Raw genomic sequence first — 15,058 nt, forward strand, 5'->3', positions numbered from 1 at the left:
GTGCCATTGCACTCCAGCCTGGGCAACAAGAGCGAAATTCTGTCTCAAAAAAAAAAAAAAGACCTGGGCCCTGAGTAGTACACCAGGTGTTAGGCACCGCAGGGGCAAAGGCCTGTAGGAAGGCAAACTGTGGATGTGTGGAACTGAATGGCAGCCAGTACATCACAGGGTAGAGAGCAGGGCAGTTGGTGGAGGGTCCTGGACATGCAGGGTTCCCCGACCTCAGGAGCTAGGTCCTGGGAGGGCTCTGGGGAGTCCCACGAGCTGCAGGAATAAAGCTGCCACGGAGGGGCTCATTGGCACTGTGGGGGCTCAGCTCCTCCATCTCGAGTGGGCCCTGGTAACCCCCAGCCCTGACCCTGCAGAAGTGCTTTGGGGACGAGTACTACGGGGCCGTGGAGGAGGAGAAGCCGCAATTTGAGGAAGAGGAAGGGCTTGAAGGTGAGATCAGCTGAGGCACCGGGCTGGGGACTGGGGACTGGGCCTGAAGTCCAAGGTCCCACACTGGCCCCACCTGTCTGTCTGTTGTCTCTGCATCCAGATGACTGGAACTGGGACATGTGGGACGGGCCTGAGCAGGAGGGAGACTGGAGCCAGCAGGAGCTGCACTGTGAGGACCCCAACTTCAACGTAGGTGTCACGGGTTGGGGGAGTCCCAGGGGCCCTGACGGAGGGCTGGTGGGATCTGACCTGTGCCTCCTGGCAGATGGATGCTGACTACGACCCCAGCCAGCCGCGAAAAAAGCGTGAAGCCCCCTCGACGGGCAAGAAGAAGCGCAAGTCGCCCTTCGCCGCGGCCGTGGGGCAGCAGAAGCCTGCGTTCGAACCCGGTGAGGCCCAGGTGGGCAGGCCGTGGGTGGGCAGGGGGCTCCACGGGACCTGGCACAACCCGGCAGCCTGGCTCTGTCTCGAGCAGGGGACAAGACGTTCGAGGAGTACCTGGATGAGTATTACCGGCTGGACTACGAGGACATCATCGACGACCTGCCCTGTCGCTTCAAGTACCGCACTGTGGTGCCCTGCGACTTTGGCCTCAGCACTGAGGAGGTAGGGGCCCGGGCGGGCAGAGACACTGCAGAGGGCACCTGGTATGCCGGAGGGATAGAGAGCTGGCCCTGACCCGATCTCTGTTCCTCAGAAATGCCACACATGGCAGTCTCTTTCTTCATCTTGAAAATGATAATATTCTGCTGGGCACGGTGGCTCATGTCCTTGGGAGGCCAGGACAGGTGAATCACCTGAGGTCAGGAGTTCAAGACCAGCCTGGCCAACATGGTGAAACTCCGTCTCTACTAAAAATACAAAAAAATTAGCCAAGCATGGTGGCTGGTGCCTGTAGTCCCAGCTACTTGGGAGGGTGAGGCAGGAGAATGGTGTAAACCCGGGAGGCGGAGCTTGCAGTGAGCTGAGATCCGGCCACTGCACTCCAGCCCGGGCGACAGAGCAAGACTCCGTCTCAAAAGAAAAAAAGAAAAATATTTTTTGTATAGGTGATGTTTTACTATGTTGTGCAGGCTGGTCTCGAACTCCCTATGCTTAAACAAGCTTCCTGCTTTGGCCTCCCAAAGTGCTGGGATTCTGCATGTCAGCCACCACACCCAGCCAATATTACTTTTTATTTTTGTTTGTTTTTTGATTGATTGGTTGATTGAGAAGTGTCTTGCTCTGTTGCCCAGGCTGGCATGCAGTGGTGCAAACTCAGCTCACTGCAAACTCCACATCCCAGGTTCAAATGATTCTCCTGCCTCAGCCTCCCCAAGTAGCTGGAACTACAGGCATGTGCCATCATGCCCAATTACTTTTTGTATTTTTAGTACAGACAAGTTTTGCCATATTGGCCAGGCTGATCCCGAATTCCTGGCCTCATGTGATCTGCCTGCCTCAGCCTCCCAAAGTGCTGGGATTACAGGCGTGAGCCACCAGGCCCAGCCAATATTACTTTTATTCCTGTCAGTATGTATCAGCAGCAGTCTGGCTGGTAAGACTTGGTAGCAGGGCTGGGCACACTCGCTCACACCTGTAATCCCAGTACTCTGGGAGGCTGAGGCGGGAGGATCACTTGAGCCCAGTAGTTCTGAGACTAACCTGGGCAACATGGGAGGCTGAGGCAGGAAGGTTGCTTGAGTCCAGGAGGTTGAGGCTGCTGTGAGCTGTGAGTCTGCCACTGCACTCCAGCCTGGGCGACATAGTGAGACCCTGTCTCAACAAAAGACTTGGTATCCTCTGGAACCAGAGGGCCCAGGTGGATTCAAGCCCTGGCTTGGCTACTCACCAGCTGTGTCTTTGGACAAGTGATTCCGCCATCTGTGCCTCAACTCCCCATCTGTAAAATGAGACAGTAATTGATAACACCCCAACTTTGGTGACTATGGAAGGAACAGAAATGAGACCAAAGTGTGTGGCACTGCCAGGCTGCGGGCACCTACTGTCCCTGACTGATGACAACTGAAGGTGTATGACCATTTTCATGGTCAGTAAAAATAGCTGATGTGTACTGAGCTTATATCATCGGCATTCACTCACTTCCTCTTTCTGATGCCCTTCCAGTAGGTTTGGAAACAGGCCTGGAGGCTGGGAATGACAGCCTCATATGTAACTAGGAAGCCTGGGGGTTGGCAGTGACTCCTGCCCGTTCTGAGGTCATTGCTGGGTATGGGTGACAGCTCAAAGGCCCTGGGGCTCAAACTGGAATCAGTTCAGCCAACATCCCAGCCACGTGGCCTAGGGCAAGGATCCGTTCTCTGAGCCTCGGTTACCCCATCTGCTGACCTCTACAACAAACATTGGCCTCTGTAGAGATCAGCTGTCTCTGGCCATCATGGCAGCCCTGTTGGGTGGTAGCAGCATTACCGTTTTGACTAATGACGTGACTTAGGCTCAGGGAAGACCCCGCTTGGGGAATATCACAGCAGGTCCCCACTCTCCCTTCCCACGCAGATCCTTGCTGCTGACGATAAGGAGCTGAACCGGTGGTGCTCCCTGAAGAAGACCTGCATGTACAGGTGATGGGGCGGGGCGGGGCCAGGTGCGCTGAGGGCAGCGCGGGCAGCCCCGGGTACTTCCCAGAGCGCCTAACACAGGGGCATCTGACTGCAGGTCAGAGCAGGAGGAGCTGCGGGACAAGCGGGCATACAGCCAGAAGGCCCAGAACTCACGGAAAAAGCAGCAGGTCTTCAAGTCACTCTGCCGAGAAGAGTAAGCAGTGCTGGCTGGGGAAGCGTGGGTGGGAGCCGGCCAGGCCCAGGCTTGAGTCTTGGCTCTGTCAGCCTCTGGTTACATGACTTTGGGAATGCAGCGCTCCCCACTCTGAGACCTGCATTAGAATCCTACATGGGCACCATCATTGTGTGACCTTGGGCAAGTCGCTACCCCTCTCTGGGCCTTTCTCATAAGATGGAGATAGAGACGGTTCTGCCTTATCAGGTTGCCGAGGATGAAATGAGTTAATTCTCGTAAAATTATTAAGATATGGTAAATGCCCCATAGGTCTTAGCTGTTATTAAGATTGCTTTCACCCAGTCTAGAAGGCAGGGGTGATAGGAGCACAGTTTATTTAAAGCTAAAATGAGGCCAGGTTGTGCTCCAATCTATAATCCCAGCACTTTGGGAGACTCAAGCAGAAGACTGCTTGAGCCCAGGAGTTGGCGGCTGCAGTGAGCTATGGTAACGCCACTGCACTCCAGCCTGGGTGACAGAGCAAGACGCTGTCTCTGAGGAAAAAAAAGCTAAAATGAGTTAATTGATGTGACTAGTTTAGGGCAGGCCCAGGCACAAATACCAGAATCCTCAGCCTCACAATCTAGCCTTTGGGTTCTGTAGAGAAGTCCTGGCTTTGGCCTAAGACCCAGGTCTGAATCCCAGGCAGGCCCTCAGTCGCTGCGTGGCCGCTTCACTATGCCCCTCTGTTCCTTGCCTGTAAAATGGGGCATGCGTGCTCAGGAATGGGCCTGATCTTGACAGGCCTGGGCTGAGCCCTGACTTTTCTCCCTCAGGGCAGAGACGCCCGCGGAAGCCACACGGAGGCCACAGAGAGACGAAGCCAGCCCACAGAGGCAGCTGCCAGTGCTTGATGGGGCTGGCGGGAAGCGGCCCCGGCCGGAGAGTCCCCCAGCACAGGAAGAGGAGGCCCCTGTATCACTCCACAAGAAGCCAGCCCCCCAGAGGCAGAGGAGGGCCAAGAAGGCACGGCTGCTGGGCCCCACTGTGATGCTTGGTGGACGCGAGTTCAGCCGCCAGAGACTGCAGGCCTTTGGCCTCAACCCCAAACGGCTGTACTTCCGCCAGCTGGGCCGGCAGCGGAGGAAACAGGGGCCCAAGAACAGCTCCTGAGCACTGGGAGCAGGCAGGGGCCTCAGGCTCCTCCCCTCAAATCAAGCCCTGGACAGGTCTCGCACCCACAAGTACCATCTGCTGCAAAGAACCTCTCATCTGTGGCCAGGAACGCCTGTAATCCCAGCACTTTGGGAGGCTGAGGTGAAAGGATTGCTTGAGCCCAGGAACTGGAGACCAGCCTGCGCAACACAGTGAGACTCCATCTCTACAAAATGTGGTGGCACATGCCTGTAGTCCCAGCTATTCAGGAGGCTGGGGAAGGAGGATCACTTAAGGCCAGGAATTTGAGGCTGCAGTGAACTATGATTGCACCACTGCACTCCAGCCTGGGTGACAAAGCAAGACTCTGTCTCTTAAAAAAAAAAAAAAATTAAACACGTATAGCTGCGGGTAAGGAAGTCGTCCCATTTTATGGATGTGGAAACTGAGGCTGACTTAAACTTCCCGTGACTTGGAACTCTCATCTCAAGACACCTCCCAGACCTCACATCCCCTTAGAACGCTGCGCCCAGCCACGGCCACAATCAAGTCACACAACTTTATTGGCCCCCAGCAGCCACAGTTCCCCCAAGGGGGCTTTGGGACAGGGAGGGCCCGGGCGTCCAGTGCAAACTACAGTACGTGAGTCAGGCCCTGAGGGGGGTGCCCGGGGTCCTCCCTCCCTACCCTGCCAGGAGGGCCCCGCTGGTGGGAGACAGGTGCATGGCTCTGTCCCTGGCTGAATGGCCCCAGACTGGTTGCAGCTGGGCTTGAGGGGCTGAGAACAGGAAGTTCTCACTGCCAGAGCTCAAGATCCCACACTTGACATGACATAAATAAAAAAATAAATAGTGTTGCATCTTTTCCCTCATCCCCTCCCTTTATAAAAACACAAAGTCCTCAGAGCTGGGGCGTTTGGCCCTGAGGAGCCGCCCTGTGCGAGGGAGCCGGAGTGTAGGCTGGGAGAGTTGGGAGCAGAGGTCGTCCAGGCTGTGGTCCTGAGCATGGCCCTCGGCCAGGGTGAACATGGGGTACCGCTCCGTGGCTGAGGAGGAGCTGAGGACCTGGCAGGAGGAGGGAGACAGGCTCAGCCACAAACAGTGCCAAGCCATGTTCCTTAGCCCAGGTTTATTTAGCAGGTGCTTCTCAGGACCACCTCTCCAAGACAGGGCAGCCAATCAGCACCCTCCAACCCCTGGCCACAGTGATTGGCTCAGCCATGAGCATGTGACCCAGCTTGGCCAAAGACTGACAGTCATGGGATTTTTGCTGCAAAACCCACATTCCCCTTCCAGTGACCAGAGGGTGGGTGCCCAGAAGGCTGGTGGCCATCTCTTGCCCCCATAAGGGTAGAGCCCTGGTCGGACAGCAGGGCCAAGAGACAGAGGTTTCCCACCACTTGAGCCCCTGGATTCAGCTGCCTCCAAGGGGTGACACCCTCAACTCGCAGGACGGCCTTGACCTAACAGTTGGCTTTGGCATTCCCACCTTTTCAGGGGTGGACCCCCAGCCTGGAAGCAGCACCCCAGCTCTGCTGGACTCGAGGCCTCTGTTTCTCTTTCACCCCCAGCCCTGCCCGACCGCCCCCCTCACCCTACTCCAGCTTTCCTCTTGCTCACCCTGGTCAGCTCTGAGCAGAGTGTCTCAAACTCCTTCCTGTCTCCAGCATAGAAGCCCACAGTACAGCTTGGGTCCATCTTGGCGAAGGCCATCTTGCGGGGCGAGGTGCAGTGGAAGGACTGGGGCAGACAGATGAGGGAGGCTCAGAGGCCCCTGCCGCCCACCTGCCACGGCCCCAACCACACACTGGGGCTCCCACTCACCTCCAAGGGGAAGTCGGCCTGACTGACATCCACAGTGGGCTGGCAGTAGTGAGGGTCCAGGTACAGCAGGAAGTCATCTGCAGGGGGTGCAGGTGTGAGTGGGGGTGCGGTGGGGCGGGCGTGGGGGGAGTGAGGAGGGGGTGGGCCTACCTTGGTAGCCAATGAAGTACAGTGAGTGTCGCGGTTTCCCACCCATGATGCCCAGGCACAGCTCGCAACGCAGAAGTTCCTGCAGGGAGGAGGGTGGGCAGGTGCTGTCAGGCAGCCACTCAACGTTGAGAACCCAGCCTCTGGAGGGCAGCAGTGATCAAGACCACAAAACCCTTGCCCTCAGGAGCTGACATCCTAGTGTGAGAGACTAACAAGGAAGACGATTACATGATTTTTTTTTTTTTTTTTTTTTTTGAGACAGAGTCTCACTCTGTTACCCACCTGGAGTGCAGTGGCCCAATCGGCTCACTGCAACCTCCACCTCCTAAGTTCTCCTGCCTCAGCTTCTCAAGTAGCTGGGATTATAGGCACCTGCCACCACGCCCGGGTAATTTTTTGCATTTTTAATAAAAACGGGGTTTCACCATGTTAGCCAGGCTGGTCTGGAACTCCTCCTAACCTCAGGTGATCTGCCCGCCTCGGCCTCCCAAAGTGCTGGGATTACAGGCTGAATTGCGGTAGCACGATCTTGGCTCACTGCAACCTCCACCTCCTGGGTTCAAGCAGTTCTCCTGCCTCAGCCTCCCGAGTAGCTGGGATTACAGGTGTGGGCCACGATGCCCAGTCAATTACATGATGTATCTCATGTGTTACAGGTGATTAACTATATGGAAAAGAATAAAAGAGGGAAGGGAGCCCTGTGATTTTAAGTAAGGAGGTCAAACATTATCACTCTTTTAGAATTTGTCTCATAGGTTTTCTGGTTCTCACTGGAAAACCTCCCATGCAAAAATATTTTAAAACAGGAGCCAAGCAGTGGCTCATGTCTGTAATCTCAGTACTTTGGGAGGCCGAAGTAGGAGGATCACTTGAGCCCAGGAGTTCAAGACCAGCCTGGGCAACATGGTGTGACCCTGTCTCTACAAAAAAAAAAAAGAGCTGAGAGTGGTGGTATGTGCGCCTGTAGTCCCAGCTACTCAGGAGCTGAAGTGAGAGGATCACTTGAGCCCGGGAGGTCAAGGCTGCAATGAGGTGAGACTGTACCACTGCACTCCAGCCTGGCTAACAGAGACTCTGAATCAATCAATCATAAATAAATAAACAAGAGAGTCAGGATAGGCCCTACTGAGAGATGATGGAAAGAGCTGAAGGATTTCTTTTGATGGTTAGTGTTAGTAAAATAAACAAATATTTAAATAACTAATAAAAAATACAAAAGGAGACGGGTGCGGTGGCTCACACCTGTAATCCCAGCACTTTGGGAGGCCGAGGCGGGAGGATCACGAGGTCAGGAGATTGAGACCATCCTGGTTAACACAGTGAAACCCCCATCTCTACTAAAAATACAAAAATGAGCCAGGAGTGGCGGCAGGCGCCTGTAGTCTCAGCTACTCGGGAGGCTGAGGCAGGAGAATGGTGTGAACGCAGGAGGTAGAGCTTGCAGTGAGCCGAGATTGTGCCACTGCACTCCAGTCTGAGTGACAGAGCGAGACTCCGTCTCAAAAAAAAAAAAAATAAAAACACACAAGCACAAAAGAAGTCACCTACATCACTGCTGAAAGAGCACTCCAAGCCCAAGCAGCAGGGGCAGCAAGTGCAAAGGCCCTGAGGCAGGAGTGTCTGAAATAGGTGAGGAGGCCTCTGTGGCTGGAGCAGAGTGTGGGAGAAGGATATGAGGTCAAGGCAGGAGATGACCTCAAGAAGGTGGTGGGGACAAATAGTGCCGGGCTCCGTGGGCCACTGGGAAAACTGGCTTTTATTTGGAGGCAAATACACAGGGGACTTTCCAGCCTCAGGGTCTCTGTCTTGTTGTTCCTTTTGCCTGGAGCACTTCTCTGGCTCCTCATTTGCCTGGTGGCTGCAGAGGGGCTTTTCTAGGCTCTGCTGCTACCCTCATCTGCCCTTCACTGGGTTACTGTTTTTTTAAATTTGTGTAGAGGCTGCATGGTGGCTCATGCCTGTAATCCCAATGCTTTGGGAGACCGAGGTGTGTGGATTACCTGAGGTCAGGAGTTCGAGACCAGCCTGACCAACATGGGGAAACCCCATCTCTGCTAAAAATACAAAAATTAGCCAGGCATGGTGTCACACGCCTGTAATTCCAGCTACTTGGGAGGCTGAGGCAGGAGATTTGCTTGAACCTGGGAGGCAGAGGTTGCAGTGAGCTGAGACAGTGCCACTGTACTCCAGCATGGGCAAGAGAGTGAGACTCTGTTTTCAAAAAAAGTTGTGTAGAGATGGGGGTCTCACTATGTTGCTCAGGCTGGTCTTTTTTTTTTTTTTTTTTTTTTTCAGGCTGGTCTTAAACGATCCTCCTGCCTTGGCCTCCCAAAGTGTTGGGATTACAGGCGTGAGCCACTGTGCCTGGCTTCATTCCAAGTGGTGATGCCACTTTGGTTACAGAGCCACTGCTGAGCATCCTCCCATCGGAATGTCTGCTCCTAGCAGGCACACTCCAAATTCCTGCCTGTTTTGTTCCCCTCTGAACCCCCAGCAGTCGGGACAGTGGGGAGCACACATAGCAGGTGCTCCATAGTATCAAAAAAGAAGGGATGGGCTGGGCGCGGGGGCTCATGCCTGTAATCCCAGCACTTTGGGAGGCTGAGGCGGGCAGATCACCTGAGGTCAGGAGTTTGAGACCAGCCTGGCCAACATGGCGAAACCCCATCTCTACTAAAAATACAAAAGTTAGCCGGGCATGGTGGCACGTGCCTGTAGTCCCAGCTACCTGGGAGACTGAGGCAGGAGAATTGCTTGAACTCGGGAGGTGGAGGTTGCAATGAACCAAGATTGCGCCACTGCACTCCAGCCTGGGCGAAAGAGCAAGACTCTGTCTCAAAAAAAAAAAAAAAAAAAGGGATGGCTGGTGCGGTGGCTCACACCCGTAATCCCAGCACTTTGGGAGGCTGAGGAGGGTAGATGACCTGAGGTCAGGAGTTCAAGATCAGCCTGACCAAAATGGTGAAACCCCGTCACTACTAAAAGTACAAAATTAGGTGGGCGTGGTGGCGCATGCCTGTAATCCTAACTACTTGGGAGGCTGAGGCAAGAGAATCGCTTGAACCCAGGAAGCAGAGGTTGCAGTGAGCTGAGATCACGTTATTGCATTCCAGCCTGGGCAACAAGAGCAAAACTCCGACTCAAAAAAAAAAAAAAAAAAGAGAAGGATGAGGGCCGCATAAAACAGCAGCCCTAACCTAAACTAAACAAGTCTGGAGGGCTCCCAGGTGGAGGTGTACTAGTATTCAGCTGAACCTACCTTCACACAGGGCACATACACGGGGTTGAGAGTCTCACCACCCAGTCGCACGGGCACCAGGATGACCACAGACTTCCACTCGGCTGTGGGGTCTGGCCTGGCCACCAGGCGTGCTACATCCGCCTTGTACACTGGAGGGACGGGATGGCAACAGGTCACCCACCTTCTTGCCACCCTTCAAGCCCCAGCGTGGTCCTCTAATCCCAGGGACTCAACCTCACCCTTGCAATTTCTCAGTGGGCAACACTGTCATCACTAATCATTGTTCTAGTGCCCCCCAAACGCCCCCAGAAAATCCCAGGACCTCCAGGCAGGCGTGGACATCCCCATTTTACAGAATGGGCAACTGAGGCCCTGGGATGTAGACCAAAAGTATATACAGTGGAAAGAGGTAGAGACTGTTCTCTCAAGCTCCTCCCCAGCCCCAGGCCTGACAGGTCCTCAGTGACTCCATGCCTTGGTTTGCCAATACAGAAACTGGAGCACTGGGCACTCGGCCCCTAAACCAAACATCCTGGTGTGTCCCTCCTCCTCCAGTCCCGTTTACTTGGGCCCATTCTCCTGCCCCCTGCCTTGCAGCTACATAAGCCCATTTCGTGCTCCTAGAGAAGTAGATTAGACCCGTTTTGGAGATGTGGTTCTCTGAAAATCGAATCTTGTCCCAAACACCTACAATCTTGCATAAAAAATTTACAGGAGTGGCCGGGCATGGTGGCTCATGCTTGTAATCCCAGCACTTTGGGAGGCCGAGGCAGGCGGATCGCGAGGTCAGGGGATCGACACCATTCTGGCTAACATAGTGAAACCCCGTCTTTACTAAAAATACAAAAAAAAAAAAAAAATTAGCTGGGCATGGTGGCATGCTCCTGTAGTCCCAGCTACTCAGGAGGCTGAGGCAGAAGAATCACTTGAACCCAGGAGGCGGAGGTTGTAGTGAGCCAATATTGTGCCACTACATTCCAGCCTGGGTGATAGAGTGAGACCCTGTCTCCAACAACAACAACAAAAAATTTTACAGGGGCTCGGCACGGTGGCTCAAGCTTGTAATCCCAGCACTTTGGGAGGCCGAGGTGGGTGGATCACCTGAGGTCAGGAGTTCAAGACCAGCCTTATCAACATGGTAAAACCCTGTCTTTACAAAAAATAGAAAAATTAGCCTGGTATGGTGGTGTGTGCCTGTAGTCCCAGCTACTCGGGAGGCTGAGGCAGGAGAATCGCTTGAACCTGGGAGGCGGAGGTTGCAGTGAGCCGAGATCGTGCCACTGCACTCCAGGCTGGCTGACAGGGTGACCTGACCTCAGGTGATCCGCCCGCCTTGGCATCCCAAAGTGGTGGGATTATGGTTGTGAGCCACTATGCCTGGCCTCTTTTTTTTTTTTTTTTTTAATGACAGGATCCTACTCTGTCACCCAGGCTGGACTGCAATGGCATAATCACAGCTCACTGTAACCTCGAACTCCTGGGCTCAAGCAATCCTCCCACCTCTGCCTCCTGAGTAGCTGGAACTACAATATGTGCCACCATACCTGGCCTTATGTCTCTATTCTATCACTCGAGGAGAAGCCCTTAAAGTTTCTTGTTCCAGAGGGAGAGATGGAGAAGAGGGACTATCTCCTACTGCATGGGCCTTGCATCCTTCCCCAGTGTCCCTCTGCCGCAGAACTTGTTCCAGCCTCTGAGGAAGATGAACTCTAAGAATCGGGTGAGGCAGAGTCTGGCTCAGGGTGGGACCCCCGTGATCTTGGCTCTAGCCCCTTACCTGTGCAGTCCTGAGAAACGTACACCACCAGGCGGGTGACCTCGGAGCAGCTCTCCACGGCTTTCCTGGGGGCAGGAGGGAAGGCCTGAGTGCCTGCGGGTACCCAGCAACTCCCATGATCCCTGCAGCGGCCCTCACCTGAGGATGTGTGCCACCAGCGATGGCCCATACCAGTCACCTGCCTTCTTGCCTGAGCTCTGCCCAAGCTCCACCAGCCGGTGTAGGCCAAAGGGGGCCCGGGGGTGGTCGGCGAACCAGGACACAATCTGCCGGTGCCGGCGTTCCTGCTCCAGCTCAGGGGCACCCTGGGCCCAGCGTGGGGGCATCCAGCGGGCAGGCCCATGGTACCGGCTGGGAGAGGCTGACCCTGTCAGCTCAGGGGGGCCCAGGCCCGTGCCCTCGGCCCATGTCCAGTCTGGTGGAATGGAGCACATAGTCAAACAGTGCTAGTGTGTCAGGGGCAGAGGTCTCATCTACACAGGCACCGCACACAATGCGAATGCTCCTGAACTCCGTATTTCAACAGAATTTACATATTCCTGAAACTTATACTTATCCTTATTTATTTACTTTTTGTTACTTAAAGACAGGATCTCAGCCAGACACGGTGGCTCACGCCTGTAATCCCAGCACTTTGGCAGGCGGATCACTTGAGGCCAGGAGTTCAAGACCAGCCTGGCGAACATGGTGAAACCCCTTCTCTAATAAAAAAAAAAAAAAATACAAAAGGTAGCCAAGCATGGTGGCAGGCACCTGTAATCCCAGCTACTCGGGAGGCTGAGGCAGGAGAATTGCTTGAATCTGGGAGGCAGAGGTTGCAGTGAGCCAAGATCTCTCCACTGCACTTCATCCAGGATGATGGAGGAAGACTCAGTCTCAATAATAATAATAATAATAATAATAATAATAATAATAATAATAATAATAATAAATAAAATAAATAAATAAAGACAGAATCTCACTGTCATCCAGACTGGAGTGCAGTGGCACGATCACTACTCAGTATGGCCTCTAAATCCTGAGCTCAACAGATATTCCCGCCTCAGCCTCCTGAGTAGTTGGGATCACAGGCACATGCCACCACACTTGGCTAATTTTTAAAATTTTTTTGTGGAGACAGTAGTCTTGTCATGTTGCCTAGGCTGTGTCGAACGCCTGTGCTCAAGCGATCCTCCTGCCTCAGCTTACTAATGTGCCGGGCTTACAAGCAGGAGCCACCACACTCAACCTGTTATTGTTGTTGGAGTCTCATTCTGTCACCTAGGTTGGAGTGCAGTGGCAGGATCACAGTTCACTACAGCCTTGAACACCTGGGCACAAGCAATCTTCCCACCTCAGCCTCCCAGGTAGCTGGGATTACAAGCATGCACCACAGTGCCCGGCCAAAACACTTTTTTTTTTTTGAGATGGAGTCTCGCTCTGCTGCCCAGGCTGGAGTACAGTAGCACGGATCTCGGCTCACTGCAACCTCCACCTCCCCGATTCAAGCAATTATCTGCTTCAGCCTCCCAAATTACAGGTGCCCGCCACCATACCCAGTTAATTTTTGTGTTTTTAGTAGAGATGGGGTTTCACCATCTTGGCCAGGCTGGTCTTGAACTCCTGACCTCATGATCCACCCGCCTCAGCCTCCCAAAGTGCTGGGATTACAGGCATAAGCCACCGTGACCAGTGAAACTCTTTTTTTTTTAACACAGTCTCCCTCTGTTGCCCAGGCTGGACTGCAGTGGCGCAATCTTGGCTCGCTGCAACCTCTGCCTCCTGGGTTCAAGCGATTCTCCCACCTCAGCCTCCTGGGATTACAGGCGCGAGCCACCACAACCGGCTAATGTTTGTATTTTTAGTAGAGATGGGGTTTCCTCATATTGGCCAGGCTGGTCTTGAACTCCTGACCTCAAGGGATCCACCTGCCTCAGCCTCCCAAAGTGCTAGGATTACAGGCATGAGCCACCGTTTTGGCTGAAACTCTTATAAACAACTCTCATCTCTCTAAAATTTACTTGACACACAATTCTAACGTGACTTTGAACTCTTAGTTTGCAAGTAATTCTAATACTGCTGATATGGCGGTTGACCCTGTACTCCGAGTGCACCCCTTCCCTGCCATGGCTCACCTCTGGGCAGGAAATGTAGCAGCAGGCCCTGTGCCAGCATCATCTGGCCACTGCGTAACATGCACCCCCAGCCACAGTCCGAGGTCAGGCAGCCCCCAGGAAGGGGTGGGAAGTCCCGGCGGTACGTGAGCCACAGGCGGGACACAAAGTCCCGCTGGAAACGCTGTATGTCACCTACAAGAGCGGGTCTGTCAGCTGCCACCAGGGACACTCGGGGCGGGCGTGGAGAGGCCTCCCCCAACCCAGGTCCCAACCACCAGCTCACCCTCGCCCTCGAAACGGTAGCGGCGGCCACAGAAGTGGATGCTGGAGATCTTGCTAAAGCTGGTCCGGCTTTTAACCGCCCAACCTGGGGAGATGTAGGGGCAGCGCCCAGCGAGATGAAGCACTTGCATGACAGCAACAGCGCTTCCATTCCCCCATCTGTGAAATGGGCACGATCCTAGTTCCTATCTCCCGGGTGGCTCTGGGGACTCCGTGCAACAGCCCTTTAAGTCGGAGGTGGGGCCCCCAGTGACACAGGAGTGTCCACCGTCAATTCAGGATGAAGGAAGGCAGTTCTGATTATTGTACCCATTTTACAGAGAGGGGCAAAAACGGAGGCGCCAAGAATGAAAGGATCTTGCCCAAGGTCACACAGGGGGATGGGCGGAGCTTGAAAACACTGTCTATTGGACCTGCCACAGGTCCACCCTGGGCAGGGCAGGGAGGGGACCCACAGGTGACTCAGGACGGGAACAAGGGTGGGATAACTGGCAGGACCGGGATCTGGTTTTCCTCAAAGGTCCCCGACACCTCCACGATCTCCGGGCCCCTTCCTCACCGTACTTGACGTTGTTCCAGGCTGTCAGGAACTTGGCCTTGAACTTGTCCACTTCGTCCGGCTCACTCGGGCCAGCCCCGGGAGAGCCAAGAGCGAGGCCGCTGGCTCCGGAGGGCCCCAGGCCGTTGGGGTCTGGGCCTCGGGGACCCCTCAGCCTGCGGGCCTCGGGCCGGCGGCGCGCGTCCTCCGGGCTGCTGCTCCGGTACTGCGCGGCGGCCGGCGACACTGAGTTCATGGACGCGCCGGGAGGGCGGACCGAGGGCCCGGGTGGGGGCCTGTGGTCGCTGCCCCCCAAGGGCGACCCGCGGCCGGTTCACGGGGCCCTGGGAAGGCGCTACTCGGCCCCCGTCCCCAGGGTCCCGGGCCCTGCACCAGCAGCCACTTCAGCTCCCGTAGCCATCGCCATCTTAGCGGGCCAGGACCCCGGATGACGGTGGGCGTGGCCAAGCCAGACGGCCCGCCCTTCCCCGCCCTCTCCCCGCCCCAGCCGCCTTTCCTGCCCGGATCCTGCGTCGCCAGGCGGGGACCTCAAACCCCGACGCCTCCTCGCGGCCTCCCCACGCCCTCCTTATCACACCTCCAGGAGTGTGACAGTCCCTTCAGGCCCTTATCGGAGGCAGCAGAGCTGGGGAGCCCCCGCCCCTGGCCCCGCCCTTAGGTCCAGAACTGACCTGGCAGGCGCCCAGGTGAGACTGCGCACCTGCCGCGCCCGTCCCGCCACCCGAGCGCACCTGCGCGGGCTGCCGACCCAGAACCCGCCCTGGGCTGGGAACAAATCGACTACTGTGACCTCCGGGGCAAGTCACGCTGTGCCTCAGT

At 55.2% G+C, this 15,058-nt stretch overlaps 2 protein-coding genes and 1 non-coding gene across 5 annotated transcripts in view; 2 read left to right on the forward strand and 1 right to left on the reverse strand.

The window, feature by feature from the left end:
- The window catches only part of KRI1 (KRI1 homolog), a 12,220-nt gene extending 7,038 nt beyond the window's left edge, over window positions 1–5,182 (forward strand). For all 3 annotated transcript variants that reach the window (XM_026455589.1, XM_023194135.3, XM_026455591.1), the window contains 7 exons: window positions 366–441; window positions 542–630; window positions 707–830; window positions 917–1,047; window positions 2,938–3,002; window positions 3,097–3,195; window positions 3,993–5,182. In XM_026455589.1, the coding sequence (XP_026311374.1) occupies window positions 366–441; window positions 542–630; window positions 707–830; window positions 917–1,047; window positions 2,938–3,002; window positions 3,097–3,195; window positions 3,993–4,329 (921 nt within the window). In that variant the 3' untranslated portion in view covers window positions 4,330–5,182. The remainder of the gene's footprint in view (window positions 1–365; window positions 442–541; window positions 631–706; window positions 831–916; window positions 1,048–2,937; window positions 3,003–3,096; window positions 3,196–3,992) is intronic.
- On the reverse strand, window positions 4,852–14,674 carry ATG4D (autophagy related 4D cysteine peptidase). Its single transcript, XM_023194138.2, has 10 exons — window positions 14,240–14,674; window positions 13,682–13,765; window positions 13,417–13,590; window positions 11,441–11,717; window positions 11,303–11,367; window positions 9,544–9,674; window positions 6,285–6,363; window positions 6,135–6,211; window positions 5,931–6,050; window positions 4,852–5,375 (listed from the first exon to the last, which is right to left on the reverse strand). Exons 1-10 carry the CDS (start codon window positions 14,472–14,474, stop codon window positions 5,193–5,195), a joined length of 1,425 nt encoding a protein of 474 aa, XP_023049906.2. The 5' UTR covers window positions 14,475–14,674; the 3' UTR covers window positions 4,852–5,192.
- Window positions 7,006–7,067, forward strand: LOC111527768. Its single transcript, XR_002726759.1, has one exon. It is a non-coding gene; the product is annotated as a U7 small nuclear RNA (small nuclear RNA).
- Window positions 14,675–15,058: the final 384 nt, after the last annotated feature.

Source organism: Piliocolobus tephrosceles, chromosome 21 (genome assembly GCF_002776525.5).
Source record: "Piliocolobus tephrosceles isolate RC106 chromosome 21, ASM277652v3, whole genome shotgun sequence".
Classification (NCBI taxonomy): Eukaryota; Metazoa; Chordata; class Mammalia; order Primates; family Cercopithecidae; genus Piliocolobus; species Piliocolobus tephrosceles.

Coding starts and splice junctions, on each gene's coding strand:
- ATG4D (XM_023194138.2), bottom strand. CDS start 14,474: ATGAACTCAGTGTCGCCGGCCGCCGCGCAGTACCGGAGCAGCAGCCCG. Junction 13,766..14,239: donor CTGGAACAACGTCAAGTACG/GTGAGGAAGGGG, acceptor ACATCTCCCCAG/GTTGGGCGGTTAAAAGCCGG. Junction 9,675..11,302: donor CGTTTCTCAGGACTGCACAG/GTAAGGGGCTAG, acceptor CCGTCCCTCCAG/TGTACAAGGCGGATGTAGCA.